Source organism: Cygnus olor, chromosome 17 (assembly GCF_009769625.2).
Source record: "Cygnus olor isolate bCygOlo1 chromosome 17, bCygOlo1.pri.v2, whole genome shotgun sequence".
In the NCBI taxonomy this organism is placed as follows: domain Eukaryota; kingdom Metazoa; phylum Chordata; class Aves; order Anseriformes; family Anatidae; genus Cygnus; species Cygnus olor.
The window spans coordinates 12888812-12908735 of record NC_049185.1 but is presented as its reverse complement, the minus strand read 5'-3'; the positions used below and the strand labels follow the sequence as shown (position 1 = coordinate 12908735).

Sequence of the window (19924 nt, the reverse complement as noted above, 5' to 3'; positions counted from 1 at the left end):
CGCGCAGCTCCGCCACCATCGCCCCCCCCGCCCCGCCGCCGCGCGCGTGACGCCAGTTCCGTCGCCGCGCCCCGTCCCAAGATGGCCGCCGCCGGGCGCTGGCTGCGGAGCTGCCGCTCCCTCCTCAGGTACCTGCGTGTGCCACTTGCTGTCGATAAGCGTGTTCTAAATCCTGTTTTTCAGCGTGATTGAATATTAACGGTGTGTTCGTACAAGCTACGTGTCTTCTCTCACGGAATTAGCAGTATGCTAGCTTACTCTGCCTGCCTTTTGTTTCTTGTAGCTAAAATTAAATAATGGGACCGTAAACGACCTTGTTCGTTTGCAAATGCAGCTGTATCGCAGAAGACTCCTGCTGACTGGGTCACCTGGAACAGCCCCTACAAGCTCTTTTCCTCCTCGATACCTGTCTCACGCCGCGTACGGGTTGTTTCTGTGCTTGACTCCTATTTTTTTGTGTTTGCAGACGAGGCTTCCCCGTGCTGGCGGCTGCCCGGAGACAGCCCTGCCTCTCCGGAGGGAGCAGGCGATGGCAGCAGGTGCTGGGCGTGGGGCTGGGAGCGGCGCTGTGCGCAGTCCCGGTCATTGAGGTAACGTGTCACGAGGGAGATACGATCGGTAGATACAGTTCTACTCAAAACCACTTGCTTAGCGTTGTACGAGCTAATGGTTACCTTAGTACCATCCTCGTTCCTTCTCAGGGATCACAGGTGGTTAAGCTGTGTAGTTGTTAAGGAAGAGAAATGAGAAGGACAGGGTTTACCTTCAGTAAGGTCTTAAAAAAGGTTGCCTTGTTTTACAGAGAAAGGTGAAACACCAGTAGGAATTAGGCTGTCCAACCTTGCAATTAACAGTCTGCTTTTGCTTACCGTTATTTGTTACCACTAATGTATGCTTGAAAGTCATCGTAAAGACGATGCAAATTTGTTGTCTTTCAGAAACAGAACTCATCTTCTCTCAGTAATGATGCCTTGATTAAAAGAGCAGTTTCTCTGGTAACAGACAGCACTTCCACTCTCCTCTCTCAAACTACGTATGCATTGATTGAAGCATTGACAGAGTATACAAAGGTAAGCTGAGTGATTATGAGTAGCGAACTCTTACATATTTCTGCTTTTCATGCAGTACAAGCATGTTTGTGTGATACTGCAAGGAACTGCTGTAGCACAAGTAGGCTTTCAGAGCAGGAGATCAGTGGCAGTTACATGCTCTGGATTCCAAAAAGCCCAGAACGACGCATACTCTTGGAGTGTGAAAGTTCTGTTTGAGTCAGTGTGTACTCCTTCCTTTTTTCAACATCTTTAAAATTAACAGTAAACTTAAGAACAAAGCACCTTTGGAACTATTAAACGATTTTGGTACCCACTGTATATACTGGGGATTAAATACAGACAGGTTAGTTCTTTTCTTGTTGTCTGTGACTAATTAACACCAGTTAACACTGAAACAACTCCAGTGATTTATAGATTTTCCTGTAACTGTGAAATGATTCCTTTGCAGGCAGTTTATACACTAGTGTCTCTCTACAAGCAATACGCAAATCTTCTTGGGAAGATGAACTCCGAAGAAGTAGATGCAGTCTGGCAGGTGGTGATAGGAGCCAGAGTTGATGTAAGTGATCGTCTCCCTTTGGTCAGCAACTTGTCTCATATATGCTGCTCAGACAGCTCTTGTGTCACTTGCTGACCTTTTCACAAAGGCGGTTTGCAAGAGCATTCTGACGCTCTTATATCAAGCTGAGTAATTCTTTATTTTACTCCTAGATGACAACAAAACAGCAAGAATACCTAAGGCTGGAGTCCAGCTGGATGACAGCGTTACGTCTTTCAGAGATGGCAGCAGAAGCTGCGTATCAGTCAGGTACGCAGAAGCAGAAATACTGAGAATCTTTCACCTAACATTTAGGCAGTATTTACTGTGTATGAATGGAATTGAGAAAGAGGATATGAGCTAGGTAATGTACCAATTTAGAGCAAGTGCCTGGTTTTTAGAGGCACTAAGAACTTGTATTCTGTTGGCTACAGGTCTCGTACAAGTGTTCTGAGAACTAGGCCTGGAAATTTCTTACACTGTTCAGATGACTAGCAGCCATGCCAGAAAATGTTTTAGGGAAGTGTTATTTTCAAATGCACTGTTAAAACGTGGTTCTGGGAGCCACAGAAATAAGGGTCTGTAATAAGGGTCCATGAGGTGCCCCTTGCTGGATTCACTTTACTGAAGTGAGAGTACTTGCCCTTCACTCAGGGATGATAGGAATTTTGTTTTCTCCCTGTACACGTGCTTCCACAAAACATGCAGAGACTTGATAGCTCTGAGATTGAGTTATAGGCTGACTTGGGGCAAAGGGGAAAATTACTGGAGCAGAGAAAGGAGACGAGGAGGAAAAAGATAAATATCCAGGGGCAGCCTAACTGCAAATTTCCTGATGAAACTGTTGGAAAAGACATAGGATCTGTAGGAGCACAGGAAAATGGGTTTTCATGTTCAGCAGTGCCATACTTCCCAGTTGATGTTCCATGACAAGACAAGGACTGAACGTTCCTGGCACACAGTGACTGGGCTGGGCTTAGTTCTCAAACCCAACAGCATAAACTGATCCAATTTGACCAGATGCTGGCTGAAACCTGCTTGGCCTGGAAGAATTCAAGGGGGCACAAAAATCTCAAGGTCGGCATGTTGTTGGTTCAGGTAAATGAACAGTAAATGCATTTAGCATTAATACAGCCCAAGAGCCATCAAAACACTTAGCAAAGTAGGTGATAATTATAGACAGTTGCTTCCTTAATTGAAGGTTTGCTGAGTGCTCCTCTAACCTAACGTATTTAAATTACTGCTTTTCAGGTGCAGATCAAGCCTCAGTAACAGCCCGAAGCCACATTCAGCTAGTGAAATCACAAGTGCAAGAAGTGCGACAGCTGTCCCAGAAAGCGGAGACAAAGTTAGCTGAAGCTCAAACAGAAGAGCTCATAAAAGCTCAAGGAGAGGAGTCTTCGTTGCCGCAGGGTGTCCTAGGAAGTACAGATGCGGGTGAAGACCCTTATCTTCGGGAAGACTGAAAAGAACTCAAGTGTCACCTTCGAGTATGTGAGAATTGATCAGAAATCGTGGGGTCCTAAAGTTCTAAGTGGATAGTGGGAAACTGCTGAAATAAGCCTGTGATTCCATTTCCCTCCCCCCCCCAAATAGGCTTGCTTTACAAATCAAGTCAATTCCAAGACTGAAAAGCCTTCACCTTGTTTGTAACCTACCACGTTTGTAATAATTATGGATTTGATTATTTAAGTGTTTAACTATGCAAATGTGAAAATCGCTATCAAGGATAGCTTGTTGTTAATTGTCTCTGCTGGGAGGATCCTACCCATGGTGCGATGTGTTTCTGGGAGCTCTCTGACATAGAGGCTAACTAGGTATCAGCCAAAGAAGTGTATTTAAAAGTGATTATTTTTAACCTGTGAAGTAAATGATATCTGTTAGTAGATACCTTTATTAAACTGTGCAAGTGCATTTCCTTTCAAGTGTGCCCACATAGATAAGAGATTAAGTGCTGTTTTCTGTTTTGACTTTGTATCAGAGTTGAGTCTGACAGCTATATCTAATTACACTTAATTGCAATCAGGGAAAACATTTGCTATAAAGCTGAAAACTTTCTATGGAGTTACCCAAGCTCTTCTTGGAGAAGTTTTGCAGTGCAGTACAGTCCAGCAGTCTCTTTCACCCAGGAGTCACTGCTTGTAAAACAGCTGCCTTCCCCAGGAAGCAAAAGATTTGATTTTCAAGATACTGTGGTTACGGAGTAGTTGTCAGAACTGCTGCAGATTTTATAAAGCAACAAACAAAAGTGAGTTTTATGTATTTGAATGCTTTCCAGCACAAGGTTCAGGAAAATTATCTGAATTCTCTCTTTTGGTAAGCTTAATGTTTCACTGCAGGCTTCAAAACCACAAGTGTCTTTCACTGTGTTCATTTTCTAACTTGACAGCTTCATGTGAAATTTGCAGTATTAGCTGTATAGACAATATAAACTTTAGCTGAGATTGCTTTGTGCAGTAGCACTGACTAGAACTCTGCTGCTGCTGATTTGGGTCAGTTAATCCCCATTCATCACCTTTTGTAAGAAGGCACACAATCATAAGATGTTCCACTATAAATTAGCAGCAGACGCGCTACATGTGTTGAGGTTGCTGTTACTAAACTGAGTTCTGCTTGATTAGGAATTTTTGCAGCTGTAACACGAGCCTTTCTCTGCCTCATTTTGCCTGCCTTTTGAACAAATGCAATCTCAGCTGCACAGCACTGTACATTTAGATTAAATAGTAGAAGTTTCTAAAAAAAAAAAACTTTCCTTGCTCCTGCTGCTCACTGGATGCTGCTGTATCCAAGGGGGAAGGCAGGGTCTGGAATCAAAGCTCACAGGAAGATGCCGGTGTCTGCTGTGCCACTAGTCAGAGGGTCCCAAACATGGCTTCGGGCTGGAGCACTGGGGAAAACCCAACTGTCAGGAGCTGATTTGTTGTAGCAGTGGCACAACCACACCCTCAAGAGCCGCAGGCAACTTCAGGTCAGCCTTCTAACCACATCTGCTCCCATTTGTTCTGTGCTGCAGTTGAAGAACTCCTACCAAGCCACTGACTGAAACACACATACAGGCTGTGTTTCTGTCACGTTGCTGCAATAACTCCACTCAGACGCTTGCATGACAAGGATATGGCTTAAGAAAGATGCACATCAACCCAAGAGTCTGGAAAGTGGCCGTTCTTCCCCTTTCAGAGCCTGCCCCCACTCCCCTTGCTGCCCCACTTCTTGTTTTATGCTATGACACAGGCTCTACCCCCATGCATCTAACCTTCAGCTGTGACAGGAAGCAATTAGTCAGTGCAATCAAGTCAAAAAGGGAAAGAAATACTTGAGTAGCTCCACAGCACCTCCCAAACAGGGTGGAAAAGATCCCCCCCCAACCTTCGTTAAGAAGTGAGAGTTGCACAGCGGGGAATTAGCCTACGCACTTAAGCCCAGAACTGCCGTGACATCACTCGCTGCGTGATGTTCCTGAGTTTGCATTTGGACTCAGCTAGGGGGTCAGAAAAATGCTGCCAGAGCAGCTGACATCGTACCAAGCCCGCTCCGTCCAGTCTCTTCTCCGGAACAAGCAGTGATGCTCAGGGCACAGTGCCAAGAAATGCAGGGCTTTGCTGCGTGATACTCAACCTCGTTTACAAAGCCAACTAATCAAACTACATGTAGTGTCTCGGGTACAGCTGACTAGTCACTGCTTGGGCTGCAGTGAGATGGAGTAGCAACTTCTACAGGAGCGCACAGGCTCACAGAAGGTTTTTTTCCTTAGACACATACCTACTCGCATCTAGCGCAGAAACAGCCCCCGTGAGAGCAGCAACTCGTGCCGTAAGAGCGTGGCTCACACAGTGGAGCTAAACGACCTACAGCGCGTGCTCTAGAAAGCCAAGGCCGCAAGGCAAATGCACCGTCAGACAGGACTGCCAGGAACCCCTCAGCCCCAGGCTGTACAGTACCGCACCCCACAGCGGCGCGGGGCAGGCAGCCTGGCACACCCCTGGGCCCAGGATGCCCTCCAAGCCTCAGGAGCCCAGACAAGGAACCCCTGGCAGCACTCCCCGGGCGCCTCTGGAAGCTCCGGCTCACAGCTGGTGGCCTGAATGCTGAGCAGCTGGCATATGAGACAGGAATGACAGCAGCACGGCACAACCAGCCCTGATTTCTGTAATCGCACACCCTCGCTCCCCTTACATTTTTCTGAAGCTTCCAGGTTGCTGCCTGCTCGCACAGCACATCTGGCAGCAAGGCACCCTGAGGCTGAGACGCTTTGTAAACTGTCAGCAAATCTTGGCTTCAGGATTGATTGCTCCTCAAATTAGTTACTCCAGAGCACTCAGAGATTAAGCACGGCTTCTGCATCCATGCATCGTGCCTGGACTGTGGGCAGAGAGCAGCAGCTGCTCACAGGAGAGGAAGTGAGCAAGTTTTCATTTCCTCATAACCCTGTCCGCTTTAATATCCACATCTCCTTAATGCAAATAGCACCAGGCCTCAGCCTCCTTTGGCTCCTACTTCTAGCTTTCAGGAGACCCAGGAAGATTCCTGTGAGTACTTTCAGAACTGTATTTTATTTATACCCAACATCACGAAAACAAGCAAACGAAGCAAATAAACCCCAAACACCTCCCACACAGCATAAAAAGCTGCAGTCACTGGGACTTAACTACCACTCAGGACATATTTCTCCTCTCAAACCAGACCAGAAAGTGTTTGTGCAAAAGCTTCTAGTGCAAGTAAACTTGTAATAACCTTCTGTAAAATCCAAAGGGCTTAAGTTGGAGCCCAATCCCTCGGATCACTGTGCTGTTAAGGCAATACATTTTTAAGCTTTTTTTATCCCCCACCTCCATTCCTTTTCTCCTGCTGCCCCACAGGACCTGTGGAATTGCTGGCCTGGGACAACGGAGCTGCACTGCAGTAGATGCAGCAGCATACACTGCCCTTTCTTCTGCCCTTGCCTTGACTAAAAAGGTTAGAAGTAATTTCAAGTGCTCCATCACTCGTTAGTCATCATTACCTTTCCCAGGAGAGACTGAATTAGGCTGGCAGTCAGGCACCAGCCTCAGTGTTGCAGAACCTCCACAGGAGGTGGCACCTCATTCGTGTCACCTGCAGCAGCTGTGAATTTCCTGGGCCCCAGCGTGGCCAGGAGGAACCGAGCCGAGTCCCCTGTGCTGCATCTCACCGTGTCTCCAAGCTACCAGCCCCGTCCCCTTCCCCTGACAATTCAGTAACCCACCGACAAAGACTGACTGCAAAACAAAACCCTATGGCTCACGTACAGCCTGTTAGTAGAGGACACTTTTCTACCACAACCTGATTTTTAGTTCAAGCACCCTGTATCCGTCACCAGCCAAAATCCTACTGTGCTCATCAGGAGCTTCATTTCCGACCACTTCTGTAGGCGCGTGTTACTGACACTGCACACCTAATGCTCTCGTCCTTCACCAGCGTCCACATGATCCACATCTCAGTTGGGTTTAGCTTGTGCACAACCATCAGCTCCTTGTACAAGCATGGATCAAAAGGATTGAAAGGTCTCTGGATCCCAAAAGTCTTAAAGCCAGCATGGTTCTTTGGGGTCACTGCCATCTTTGCCAGACACATTCCCACAAAGACATCATCTATTGGGAAGAGCTCCGTGTCCTCTGCGGTGCTCTGGAGTCGGTGCACTGTCACCCTAGACATCACATAGCCCCCTCCACCCGCATAGAGAGGATAGAAGGAGGCTCTGTACATGGACTCTGGAATGAAGTACTTGACCTTGGTGTTCCTGATGGGCCGGGCGTTGGCAATCACGTCTCCAACAAAGAGATCCTGCTCAGGGTCCAGCTCCTGAAGGAACTCGACGATATTGTAAGTGTTGACAAAGACATCGTCATCGCCCTTCAGCACAAACCTGGCATGCAGACAGTCCTCCATGAACCAGCGGAGGAAATGCAGCTCCTTGAGGGTCAAGTTGAAGAAATTGTCAACAAAATCCCACTGCACGATGTCATCAAACTCCTGGCTTTCGTAAGCCAGCAGCTGGTGCAGGGGCTGCGCTTGGATTTTGGCCTCCGAGCGCCCTAGAAGGAATACCAGCCTGATGTGCCTGCCACCAATGGAGACCTCCTTCCCCCACGTGTTCCTGATTGCCACCCGCCGCTCTATATTGATCGGGGGAGACTTGATCGCCAGCAAGAGGAACGTGTCCTTACTGCACCTGGAAGGCTTCAGCAGCGCTGAGAAGTTCCGGCAGTGCTTGTACGTTAGGAAGACGCGGTGAAGCTCCGGGAGGGCGAGGGAAGAGTTGGCGAGGGTCAAGTCTGGCAAACACTTGCTGGGTTCGGCGTTGCCCAGAGCCAAAGGCTTGGGTTTGCGACTTGCTACATCCACTTTCTGCTCTGCTGACGACGTTGCCAACTTTGCCTCTCTCTTTAGATAAATAAGACACGCCAGCAGCGTGACCGACAAGGCATAAAGCGCCAGGTTTTTAATCCTGGGATACATCGCAACGTCCGGTGAGGGATCCAGGCCCTGGGGGGACGAAGAAGGACAAGCCGGTGATCACCGACAGCCGCACGCTCCCACCTCCCGCTCCCGGCACTGCCGTGCCAGCCGCAGCCCCGAGTCCCCCGTCCCCCCCCCCCCCCCGTCCCCAACGCGGTTTTGGGTCGTGTCTCACCGCCGCGGGTCCCGGCCAGGACGGGAGCGCGGGGCCGGGCTCCGGAGCCTGCCCCGAGGGCAGAGCCCAGCCGGGAGCCGGGAGCCGGGAGCCGGGCTGCGCTGGCCACGCCGGGCTCCTTCCCTCCTCCCCTCCTCCGCTCACCGGCAGCCGCCCGCTGCCGCCGCCCCACGAGCCCCGGGGCCCGCCCCGGCCCCGCCCGGGTCCGCCCCGGCTCAGCCCGCTGCAGCCCCAATCAGCCCCACGCTGCAGCCCCCAATTACCCCTCGCGGTGCGGCCCCAGTCCTCCTGCACACACCGCACCTTGCAGCCCCAAGTCACCCGCACACACCGCACGGTGCACCCCCAATTGCCCCCCACCCGCTGCAAGTTGCACCCCCCCCCCCAATTCCCTTGCATGCGCTGCACGTTGCACCCCTAATCCCTCCCCTCCCGCTGCATGTTGCAGCCCCAATCCTCCTGCACACGCTGCATGTTGCACCTCCAATTCCGCTGCACGCACTGCTCGTTGCACCCCCAATTCCCCTGCATGCACTGCACGTTGCACCCCTAAGCCTTCCCTTCCCACTCCATGTTGCACCCCCAATTCCCCCCACACACAGAGCACATTGCACCCCCAATTCCCCTGCACACACATTGCACCCCCAATTCCCCCCCCACACAGAGCACATTGCACCCCCAATCCCTCCCCTCCCACTGCATGTTACACCCCCAATTCCCCCCCCAGCACATTGCACCCCCAATTCCCCCCCACACACAGCACATTGCACCCCCAATTCTCCCCCCCCACACAGCACATTGCACCCCCAATTCTCCCCCCTCACACAGCACATTGCACCTCCAACCCCCCCCCCAGCACATTGCACCCGCAATTCCCCTGCACACACAACACATTGCACCCGCAATTCCCCCACACCCTGCACCCCAACCCTTCCCCTCCCCCGCATACTGCACCCCCAATTCCCACTCACTGCACCCCCAGGCCCCCCAGCACACCGCACACCCACCACCGCGCTCCACCCCGCGGCCCTGGCGATTCAGCACCCCCAGCAGTCAGTCGAGCAGCGTCCCTGCGGGCTTTATTTCACTGACCTCCGTCGCTTGCTCCGGCCACGGCCGTCTTAGTGAGCCTTGCCCACCGCCACCGCCGCGCTCCCCGGGCTCTGAGCAGCAGCCGAGGGCCACCGCAGGAGCTGCACCTGGAATTCCACTGTCAGCGGCACTGCCTCCAGCCCTCGGCCCTCCTCCGGCTCAGCAGAGTCTTTGTTTGTTCTTTTTCCTGGGGAAAGTGGTAAATCAGCCTTGGCCTTTGTAGGATAAATCGCCCGAAAAGCGGCGGCGTGCAGGGGGATGTGCCCACCACGTTAGCACTGACTGCCGGGCCCTAAAGGAAAATCCACTTGAATATGAGTTAGGGTGGTAAGCCCAGCTTCTTTAAGCCCAATCTTTAAGCAGGCAATCAATCTGGGTGCAATTTTGCTTCTTGTGGTGAAATTGCCCTGTAATTTCCAAGAGAAAAGAAAGATGCAGGCATAAATCGTTCTGAGGATCCCGGAAAATCAAGCGCGAGGTAAAGGAGACCTACGTGAGACTACTTCTGAAGGCATCCCTCAATGTCTGGGCGAATTGTTTGCTCGAGACAAAGCTTGCTGCCTTTCCCCTTTGAGCCGCCTGGAAGGGATCCCGATTTCCCTGAGAGCACTTATTATTTGTGTGCATTTGCCGACGGAGCGATGCAAATCAGCCTCGGCTCCCGGCTGCAAGGGCCGGGAGCGTCCCCGGTGCCCCGCGGCGCAGCCGCTGCTGCAGCTCCAGGGTAACGGAGAGCAAGCACCGAAGGACCACAGCACGCTTTGGTGACGCAGGCGGATGCCACCTGCGTGCTGTGGTGGCAGTTGAGTGGCCCACCTGCCCCCACAGCCCCTCTTGCCTCCCCGGCTGTGGTCGGGGTGTGTGTGACTCATGAGTCACAGCAGAGCATGCTGCCACAGGACGCTGCCGGTATTGGGTGTAGCAAGCTGTGGGGGCAGCAGATTTCTTATGTGTTCTTTGAAAAATGCACCCCAAGACCTTGCTGTGCTGCAGCCTGGGGCCGTGGCCGCCATCCCCCACCTGCAAGAGGGGCCGGGAGGGCCAAGTCGAACTCGAGTCGCTGACCACTCAGGGTTTCCTGTGGTGGCAGCTGTTTTCTGTGCACCCGACGCCATCCTCGGCCACACAACCCCCAGCAGAAGGGGGTTGTTCTCGCTCAAGCTAGACAGAAGAGCTGCTACACGCACGCTGACCACAGGCACTGGGGTAGAAAGGGAGAAAAAAGCACCAGGCGGTCGTATGATGGCAGCTCCCTGCTTCGGCAGCAGTCTGAGCATGCACTGCAAATCAGCATCTCGTGGTGGGGAACAAACGCTGTGATAACCCAAGGAGTTTCTTCTTCTTTTTGGGTAGCTGGAAGGCCAGCAGGCTCCCTCGAGCACGGACAGCCTAGGACTGCAGGGCCTGAAGTCCTTCCTGTGGACAGGGTGAGGGTGCACAGAAAACAGTCAGAGCTCTTGGGGAAGGAAGTTAATTGCACTGTTAAATTAGCAACTCAACCTGACGCCAGAGCAGGGACACAGGGCTCCTCTGAAAGCTCCCAGTGGTGCTGGGGAGAGGGTCCTGGCCCGCTCCATGCTGTCCTTAACCCATGAGCAACTTTTTGGCATCGCCCTGAGCCACCTCCCCCACTTCCTCCTGCTCTTGCATTACCCCTCCGGCGTGCTGGCACTGCTATTTTTGTAGTCAAAACAAGAGTGCTGGAAAAATAACCTGCAAGAGGCAGGGCGAGCTCTGTCTCCAAGTGGTTTAAGCAACGCTGCTGACAGAGCAAAGCCTGACCTCCGTGCTGGGCAGCAGGGGATGCCCACTGGGGGCCAGGGTGGTCTCTGCAGGGGTGGCAGCAGTGGGGTCTGTTCCTGGGCAGGCTGGGCACCTGGGCTCTGAGCTGGAAAGCCCACTGATCCCCTCCTCAAAGTACCTGGAGATGGATGAGGACCTTATTACGGATCCCAGACCTTATTACAGATCCCAGACCTTATTACGGATCCCAGACAGCTGCCCACACCGAGACGTGTGTATTGGGGTGTGTGCCTGGCCTCACAGCCCCCGCAGCCTCAATGGCAGCATTCAGAGCCCCAAGCTCAGGATGTGAGTAAGCGCCCTGCGCGGCGGAGCTGGCAGGGTGGCGGGGGACCTGCGGCTGCCTCCGGGCTGGGCACCGCTGGTGTTTGCTCTCGCACACGCTGCTCTCTGCCCAGCCAGCTCCAGCCCTCTGTCACCTTTGGCAGACGCTGTGGTTTTCCGGCTGGCCTGACTTTCTGCTTTCGTTTTTTTGCTCTTCTCTTTGCCTTTTTTCTTGTCCTGTGGAGAGAGACGTTTCCACACTCAGGCGGTGTTGAAATTCAGTGCTCACATTCAGTCCCGTGACAGTCATCACCGCCTGGGTTCTGACACCAGGATTTAACAGGCCAAAGAAAGCAGTGACAGGAAGCGGGAGCACAGCAGAGGGGCTGGCCAGAGAAGAGAAGAGACCCCAGGAAACAGAAAGTGTCAGGACAGCTGGTGCACACTGCCATGCTGAGAGAGGATCAGTGGAAGCATGAGGGGCTGCTTTCACATTCTGGGAAATTACGATAAACTCACCTATTTTCTTAACGTTAGCCCATAAAAAGTAGCAGCACTTACTGCTAATGCCAATATTAAATAACGATGCCAGCAGCGGTGGGTGGTGCTCCGGCAGGGCTATTTCTGCCCATTTTTTGGAGAGGGAACTGAGGGATGGATGGGGAGGGCAGGATGTGCTGAACCCTGTCCCCAGCAGCCCTGCCCCACCGCCCTGCCCCGGGACACACTCCTTACCACTTTCTCCTCCAGACTCAGTGGCTGCAGTGGCTGCTTGGTGATGAGGATCCCAAAGTCACACACAGTTGCCACCAGGTCCTCAGCGGCCAGCAGGGCCTCCAGGCTCACTCTCCCAGAGCCCAGGGTCCTCTGAATGGGTGGGTCGCTGCGGAGTTCACACGGCTTCTTCTTCTTCTTCTTCTCCTGCTGCTTCTGCTTCTGCTTGTCCCTGGGCACAGGACCCTGCAGAGCACCGGTATGGGATAAGTGTCAGCTGAGGGTTGGGGCCCCTTGATCAGACAGCAGGTAACCTGGGCCCAGCCACTCGCCCACCTCTGCATCCAGCCTGAGCGGTGTGTAAAACAGCTGCTGCCTTCCTCCCACAGCAGAGAGGGATTTGTCTGGAGGTCTGGGATGGAGGGAATACTCCCTGACACCCAAAACTGGCACAGGAGAAGGTCCCTTCTTCCCCCATCACTATTATTGTAGCTCAGATGGTGTTTGGACATTGTTCCCTCCCAGCAGCCTACCTTGGCACTGTCCTTCTTTATCCCCCGTCCTGCCTTCTTGTTTGTTACTGCAGTTTCTTCTGAGTCAGCATCAGCAGGCCACGAGAGCACCTGCCAGGAGAGAGGAGCTGGCACTGCAGGGCCTGGGACACCCGAGGACCTGGCCTGGGGCCACCGCCATCCCAGAGTGCCTCCTACAGGGAGTGCAGTGCCACTGCTGCCCCCCCCCCCCCAGCAGCTATTTTCCCTCCCTGCCCTTTTCATCCGGCCCTGCCACACACTCACCTTCTCCTCCACGACTGAGACGATTGTTCCAGCCGCCAGGTAGTCCTTCAGCCCCACTAAGTCCTTGGCAGTGTGCTCCTTCCTGTAGCTGCAGTCAATGGTGTCTGCCCAGGGCTTTCCAGGGGTGACAAACAAATGTGCTGTGAAGGAAAAAAAAATTGAGGTGACCTTTTCTTCCTGAGGAGAGGACAAGACTGGTGCCAGTTCATTACCCATCAATCTCAGTAAGAGCCCAGCTGCAGCTGATGCTGCGGGGATGCACCGATGCCACCACGTTCCTGGAAAAGTCATCAATCTGCCCTGGCCAGTAGGATAGAGGATTTATAATTCCTCATTACCAGCATGTGCCGTGGACTCCTCCGTGGCTGCAGACTCCTGCTGGCCCTTTGTTCCCCCCGTGTCCCATGCAGAGCTGTCTGCACCCAGGGTGGCCACCACAGGACTCTGATGAATTTTTGTCACCTGGAACAGAGAGAAATCTTGTGGCAAGGCATGTCTGGCTGTGTCTGCATCAGGCCCAGGGGCAGCACTGCCTCTGAAATCCCATTCCCCAGCCCATCCCGGTCATCAGGAGCAGGGGCAGAGCAAGGCAAGCTGCACAGTGGCACCTGCAGGAGGGCCGTAAATGCACTCCCATGTGCAGAGCAGTGTTGGACTCCCGAGAGGGACAGCGAACGTGGCCAGCAGAGGTGAGTGCTGCCAGATGTGGCCACACAGGAATTCTGTCCCTAGCTTACTGTTGCCCATGATGGGTTCATTATGAACTGTCTTGCTCTGCAGCCTGAAGGTGAAGTCCCCCTCACTGTGGCCTGCCAGAGCCTCCTGTTTTCAGGAGCTTAGTTCAACACCAACCTCAGTGCTGCCACCGTCCTCCATCTCCTCTCCCTCCGCAAACTCGTAGGTCACGCAGTAGCTGTAGGTGATCACTGGTGCCTCGGAGCCAACCTCCAGTCCCTGGAGAGCGCTGGGATCGGGAACTCCCTTGATTTTCCCAATGCTCACAACCACTTGTGCTTCACTTCTTATCAGATCTAAAAGGAAGACAATCCTGCTGAGGAGCAAGGAAGGCAAAGAACAAGCGGAAACCTCCTGGATGCCAAGTCCCACCACCTGGCATCCCTCCCTGCCACCCTTTGCAAATGCTGTGACAAGCCACAGCCACATGGGGTCACTCCAAAGCCATGCAAACATCTGGCCGGGTTGCTTTGCCTCCCTGGTTAACATTTTCGACTCAATAAAGCACACTCAGTGCATAAATTCATTGAGTGGGGGCCACCAAGAGGGGCTTCCCTCGCCCAGGTGCCCCCAGTCCCCAGCCCTTGTCCCAGCCTGGGACGTGCCACACTGCGGAGCGGGCACCACTTTGTGCTGGCACCGCAGCACACATCAGCATCTTCCTGAGCGGAGATGTTCCTCTTTCAGCAGCTCAAGAAGGAAACACACAGTGTGAAACCAGACTGTGTCTGGAAAACAAAGATGGGGGCAGGCCGTGACACCAAGCCAGAGCTACAGGGACAGGGTTGGGTTGTTCCTGCAACCTTTGGACCTGATTAAGGCTAAAAACACCTCAACTATAAACGTGCTGCTGCAGGGTCCCCTGCCTGTCTGTGGCGTGAGCCCTAAGGACTCCTAGCTCAAGCACAATGAAACCATCTCTTGAATCATGGGGTCAGCACTGACAGGTTTGAAGGCAAAGGCTCACCTGGCTGCCTCGCCAAACCGTGGAACTGGTGCCTCTCGTCGGGCCCTACATGGATGTCGTCCAGGACAGACAGCTGGGGCAGGCTGTCCACGACGAAGCCTCTGTAAGCAGGAACGAGAGCCAGAGGGTTCCCTTGGAGCACCAGGACGCGGAGCTTCTGCAGACTGGAGAGCTGGGAGACCAGCCCCGGCAGCTCTGTTAAGTTGTTAAAGCTCAGGTCAAGGGAGATGAGATTTGGCCTAAAGGAGAGAATCCAGCAGTAAGGGTAGGCAAACAACGTCCAGCTGAGGGCACTACTGCCCTGAGTCAAGAAAAGAAACAGAAATCCTGATTCCTCAGCACCACAACCTGCAGTGGCACAAATTGGGTGAAAGTGGGGAATCCAATAGCGTGATCTCACATAGCCCATTGCCAGTCTGCCCCATAACTCAAAACCTTTTTTCTTAAGCATCCATTAATCACCCCACTACATCATTCAGTGATACAGCCTAAGCTTTAGGACCTTCCCCAGGCAAGACTACCAGCAAGGACTGGGAAGAGCAAAGCCAGTCCCTGCCCCAACAAGCTCACACCAAAGTGTGAGACAGAAGGCAGCAAACCGAGACAGGCCCCTCTGCACTGATGGGGTGTTGGAGGCAGAGAAAAAAACCAACCCTGCTGACGGGCTGCAATTTCTTAATGCAGGGCACCTCAGTGGCTTGGGGTCATCTGTTCCCATCTGCCCACCTCCCATCAGCCAGCCTGTGGCATTACCAGAAGTCCGCAGTGAGGTACTTGTCCTGCGAGGGGCCGCACAGCCTGTTGTACCCCAGCCCCAGGTGCTGCAGCTGCGGAGGGGGCTGAGCGCACAGCTCCTGCAGATCAGCCACAGCGTTGCAGCAGAGCTCCAGGACCTGCCCAGGACAGAGGGAGCAACAAACACCCTTTGCAACGAGCAGCTCCCGGCGCACCCTCGAGCTGCTCAGCTTGTGCAGTGTTCCCACATGGGACCTCTTTTCCCATCCCACCGTCACAAGGCACTGCTCACCCACCTTCAGAGTCCGGGGCAGGTTGGCCGAGGTTACCCTGCTGATCTGGTTGGCACAGAGTATGAGCTCCTCCAGGTGCTGTAACTGCAGCAGATCCTCGTCGACTTCCTCTACCTACAAAGAGCTGTGTTTGGCCACCGTGACAATTGAACCACCTCGTGTCATGTGGGTCAAGGTGACGCAGAGATGTGGTGTTGATCCATGTGACGTACGTGTAGCACGGATTAGTGTAACACACCGAGTGGGGCTGCCAGCAGCTCGACCCCTGCTGCAATAGCAGCACCTGGGGAGACCCCGGGTTGGGGAAACTGCTTTTCCCAGGACGTTTTCCCCCTCAGCAGATGTGTTTTTTTGGCCTGGAGGTGGCCAGCTCTGTGGGCACCAGCCCACCCTTGCCTTAACAGCTTGCAGCTGCACTTACGTCTTTGCCGACGATCCGCAGGGACCTGAAGACCTGGAGGACGCGGGTCCCATGGACGAGCTGGGGCGCCTGCACGGCCACGTCCTGCAGCTGCTGGTTCTGGGGGTCGCAGCCTGGCGGCAGGGCCCAGGGGCTGCGTGGGTCTCTCAGCAGCTCCAGCAGTGCCTCGGGGCTCTCCTCGCCCAGCGGCAGGTCCTCATCCTCCTCCTGCCCCGAGGGGCTCGTGTGCGCACTGAAGCGGGACTTGTTCTGCAGAGAGGGAGAGGGGAGAGGCAGTGAGCGCCCCGCAGACCCCCTGTCCCCTGTGGAGCCCTCCCCATCCCACCGTGCCCCCCAGCCCCTACCCAGCTGCCAAGGCCGCAGGGGAAGTCCCGCAGGCCCAGGCACCGCAGGTGCTCCCGAAAAGCAGCCGAGAGGCGGCGGGGGCCAGGCGCCGCCATCCAGGAATTCTCTGACTCTTGGCACCCGTCCCTGTCGCTAGGAGATGGCGGGGACGCGACGCCCTGGGGACTTGGCTCTGTGGGGCCGTGAAGGGAGCGTGGGATGGCACTGCAGGCTGGGAATAATCCCAGGCTTTTACCTGTCTCCCCCTGGGATGTGAAGGCTGCTCCCCACCAGGGGAAGAGTGGGCTGCATTTACAAGGTGCAGCATCAGCCCCGTCGCCTGGCCAAGTACCTGCAGCACAGCATTTGCCATTTCACTTATCTACATCCTGAGAGCCGCTCGAGTTTCAGGGAGGAAGCAGTCGTGTGCTCAGTTAGCTGTAAAAGCACCCCGATCGCTGGTGCGGAGGGCACCGCTGCCACAGCACCGCAAGGCCATCGGAAAACAAAGTTCACAGCTAAAAGTACCAGCGCCCGCTCTTGGAAAAAGTCGCTGAGCCCAGGGACAAAAGCCCCAGCGCTGTCTGAGGTCAGACTCAGGTCTCCCCACTCAGGGGTTTATCTGTTTTTTCCAGTGATAGGTGTGGAGGTGATAGTGACAAATTCCACTTTAGGGAGCTTGCAGAGCAGCTCGTGTCAGCAAAACTTCACCAAGTAAATTGCAGATGCTCTGCGGTGTCTGGTGGTTGCGTGGTGGAACACTGAACTTCCACTCGCGTTGGGTTTTACAGGACGGATACCGATCTGCTCCCTTATCAGCTCGGCAGCTTATTGCAGCTGCACAGATAGGAAAGGATATGCGGAGCATGCACACGCCAAGAGATAGCGGCGTGGCTCGAAGTGGAATAACCAGGCAAACCGCTGCCCTCGGTTCGGCAGAAAATGAAGTCAAACTTTTGGAAATTCTTTGAAAGAGCATTGCCAGCGGCTGAATTTTATTCTGGGGAAAAGCCGAGCTGAAAGCTTCTCCTGTACTGCTGTAGTGGCATGGACAGCCCAGAAGTGACCTCCACTGTGATGGGTGGCAGGGTGTTCCTGGCTCTGGGAGGAACACCGGTGGCAGTTCCTCGTCTGTCCTCTCTGGTGGCACCCAGCTGGGGTGGCTGGAAGGCGATGGGCAGCGCCTGGTGCCCAACGTGCTCCCACATGTGCAAATTCTCACCTCATCCATGCACCTCATAATGCATGGTGGGGCTCTAAGCAGCTGCATCCCTCTGCTCTTCGGTGATTCCAAACAAGCGCTCCTTCAACACGGTTCTTCTACCTGAGGAGCTGTCTGTACTCACCATTGTCTGAAAGAGCACCCTGCACAAAGAAACACCTCTCTCCGTGATACCCCCAAATAATTCTAAGTCCTAGGAGTATTTTTTCTCTGTTTTGCTATGTATGAGAATCTCCTGCGTTTGGTAACTGGGCAGAGAGAAAACAGGTTTGGCAGAGTTAGAAGGGCGAGAGCTGAGGAGGTGGATCCTGGACATCCGCTGATGGGGTGCACCGGGTGTTACACCAGTGGGATGGGGTCTTACAGAGATCCAGCAGAGGGATACATACTCTCATCTGGAAGCCTCTCGTGGGTTTTCCACTGCCACCGTTAGCCCACTCTTACACTGGCCCCTGCAGGAGATGGTTGCTGGCTTCAACAACTCAGGTGTGTGCTTGCGTGCTCCATCATGCTTGGGAAAAAACAAATCAAAACAAAACAAAACAAAACAAAACAAAAACAACACAATTCATGTTCTAAGTCCTACATTTTGGAGCTCCCAGGGATTTAGATGGGATGGCTAAGCCAAGAGTCCTGCACTCCCAGTCAAATAGATGATGTGGGACACCATCTGTGTCAGTTTGAAACTGCACGCTAGATCACAATCAGTGACGACGCATTTGAACCAATTTTTGATGTAATCTTTCAAAAAAGAAAAAAAATCCCACACCATCATCTGCAGGAGAACATGGGGGAGCCACTGACGCAAAACCCCGCTGTACTTAAACGCAGCTCGGCTGTCCCCAGCCGCAGCACTCCAGCCACCAAGCAGCCTGAACGCCGACATCCCACCAGCTTTCGGCCAAGCCAGCCGCTGCCTGAGCCCGCCATGAAACGCCAGACAGGTGGGTGCGACTTAACCGTGTCGTAAGGTTGCATTGGTTGATGCTCGTCATTAGCTCAGCCGCTCAAAGTCTCTCTGCTTTAGAAAGTTACCACGCTGCAAAGAACCAGGAAGTTTTGCAAAAACGGCGTAGACGCCTGAGACTGTACTCATTGTATTCTTTTTTTTTCTTTTCTTCATTTGAATGCAGAAATCACCAGATTTGCAATCTTCCTCTTCTGCTCACTGGCTCCTTTGGTCTCCTTGGCACCAACATCCGAAGATGGCAAAACTACTACAGGACAGAGGCAGAGGCATTCTACTTCCAGAATAAGGGCCTTCCTAGTGCTAGAAAAGCAAGCAACTACCTTGTTTAAAAACTACGTAAGTGTAATATTTTGCATTTGCTGGGCCTGTGTCTGGGGAGGAGTCCCTTGATTTAGTTATAGAATACTAGGAAGACCACCAGAAAAGAAACAGTTGGGTTAGAACCTTGAAGAGGCACCTCTCTGTATTCCATACAAGAAGGAAAGCATTTGCGTTGTGTTATTTTAAGACAGAGTTGGAGCAATGTCTAGGACAGCTTGGGTGTGCCAGCTGTGGTCTTCCAGACTCAAGCATTTTTCTTTGTCTCCTGAGTCACGTCGAGCTTGAAGCAGGCAGCTTTTTGGATGAAACCAAACAGATCACTGGAAAGATGAAGAGAATTGCCTTCCTCTTCAGTCTGACCTTAATATTAGAGCAGTCAGGAGCACTTCTGCAGAAAATCCTTCTCAGCCTCGCATTTCCTTGGAGATAGCAAAATGTGCACTGAACCTGAAAGTCAATACTACGGGCAAATTTCAATTCCTGGGAACGTGTTCCCAAGAATATGTTGATAAAAATCAGTATAAAACATTTCCCCTAACTTCATTCTTGAAATCAAAACCATTTCTGCTGAAGCAGATTTGTTCTGGTCACAGCAAATGTGTTGCATGAGTAAATTTTACCTATACGGTTAAAAAAAAAAAAAAAGACTCAGAAAAGCTGAAAACAATGCCAAGCAGGTTATTAAGATAGAAAGTGCTGCGCAATCATAGCCACAGATAGTGTATAATAGCTACTTGATAAAGGAGCGTAGGTGTTAATACAGCCGGTGAACAATAACAAAAAAACCTCAAGCAGACACAAGCTGAAAAATAGGTGTGTATGCTCCTAGACAGTCTAATGTGGAAACTACCAGGACAGATGTAAACCAAAAGATTAACAATTTCTCTCTCCTCTTTCTCCCATGCAGAACGCATGCAGCACTGTAACACCGAAAACCGTAAGCTGGCTAACTGCTGACCCCCAAGTCAAAGCAATGGCGAATAAAATACCCGAATGCCCACCTCTGGATGCAGGTTGCTGCATGCAC

The 19924-nt window shown here is 52.9% G+C and overlaps 3 protein-coding genes across 4 annotated transcripts; 1 reads left to right on the top strand and 2 right to left on the bottom strand.

Annotated features, from left to right (window-relative positions):
• Positions 1 to 10: 10 nt before the first annotated feature.
• Positions 11 to 3486, top strand: DIABLO (diablo IAP-binding mitochondrial protein). The gene is made up of 6 exons (XM_040577487.1): positions 11 to 128; positions 467 to 590; positions 939 to 1070; positions 1501 to 1611; positions 1764 to 1860; positions 2842 to 3486. The coding sequence occupies exons 1-6, from the start codon at positions 82 to 84 to the stop codon at positions 3054 to 3056; spliced, it is 726 nt and encodes a 241-aa protein (XP_040433421.1). The 5' UTR covers positions 11 to 81; the 3' UTR covers positions 3057 to 3486.
• B3GNT4 (UDP-GlcNAc:betaGal beta-1,3-N-acetylglucosaminyltransferase 4) lies at positions 3172 to 8064 on the bottom strand. The gene has a single exon (XM_040577484.1). The coding sequence runs from the start codon at positions 8062 to 8064 to the stop codon at positions 6955 to 6957; it is 1110 nt and encodes a 369-aa protein (XP_040433418.1). The 3' UTR covers positions 3172 to 6954.
• Positions 6124 to 17331, bottom strand: LRRC43 (leucine rich repeat containing 43). 2 transcript variants are annotated; one of them, XM_040577473.1, is made up of 13 exons: positions 16405 to 16903; positions 16061 to 16309; positions 15643 to 15753; positions 15365 to 15504; positions 14612 to 14850; positions 13762 to 13940; positions 13248 to 13371; positions 12910 to 13049; positions 12646 to 12735; positions 12134 to 12358; positions 11554 to 11635; positions 9332 to 9518; positions 6124 to 8091 (listed from the first exon to the last, which is right to left on the bottom strand). In XM_040577473.1, the coding sequence occupies exons 1-12, from the start codon at positions 16498 to 16500 to the stop codon at positions 9361 to 9363; spliced, it is 1833 nt and encodes a 610-aa protein (XP_040433407.1). In that variant the 5' UTR covers positions 16501 to 16903; the 3' UTR covers positions 6124 to 8091; positions 9332 to 9360. The 2 variants fall into 2 exon arrangements, with proteins under 2 accessions (XP_040433407.1, XP_040433406.1); XM_040577472.1 differs by lacking the exons at positions 6124 to 8091; positions 9332 to 9518 and adding exons at positions 10656 to 10787; positions 11045 to 11252 and having other exon boundaries at positions 16405 to 17331.
• Between the last annotated feature and the right edge of the window lie 2593 nt (positions 17332 to 19924).

Excerpts from the sequence above, each read along its gene's own strand:
- DIABLO (XM_040577487.1), top strand. The coding sequence starts at position 82 with ATGGCCGCCGCCGGGCGCTGGCTGCGGAGCTGCCGCTCCCTCCTCAG. Across the intron at positions 591-938 it reads GCGCAGTCCCGGTCATTGAG|AAACAGAACTCATCTTCTCT; the intron begins GTAACGTGTCAC and ends GTTGTCTTTCAG. Across the intron at positions 1,612-1,763 it reads TGATAGGAGCCAGAGTTGAT|ATGACAACAAAACAGCAAGA; the intron begins GTAAGTGATCGT and ends TTTTACTCCTAG.
- B3GNT4 (XM_040577484.1), bottom strand. The coding sequence starts at position 8,064 with ATGTATCCCAGGATTAAAAACCTGGCGCTTTATGCCTTGTCGGTCACG.
- LRRC43 (XM_040577472.1), bottom strand. The coding sequence starts at position 16,500 with ATGGCGGCGCCTGGCCCCCGCCGCCTCTCGGCTGCTTTTCGGGAGCAC. Across the intron at positions 13,372-13,761 it reads AGGACGGTGGCAGCACTGAG|GTGACAAAAATTCATCAGAG; the intron begins GTTGGTGTTGAA and ends TCTCTGTTCCAG. Across the intron at positions 12,736-12,909 it reads TCTCAGTCGTGGAGGAGAAG|GTGCTCTCGTGGCCTGCTGA; the intron begins GTGAGTGTGTGG and ends CTCTCCTGGCAG.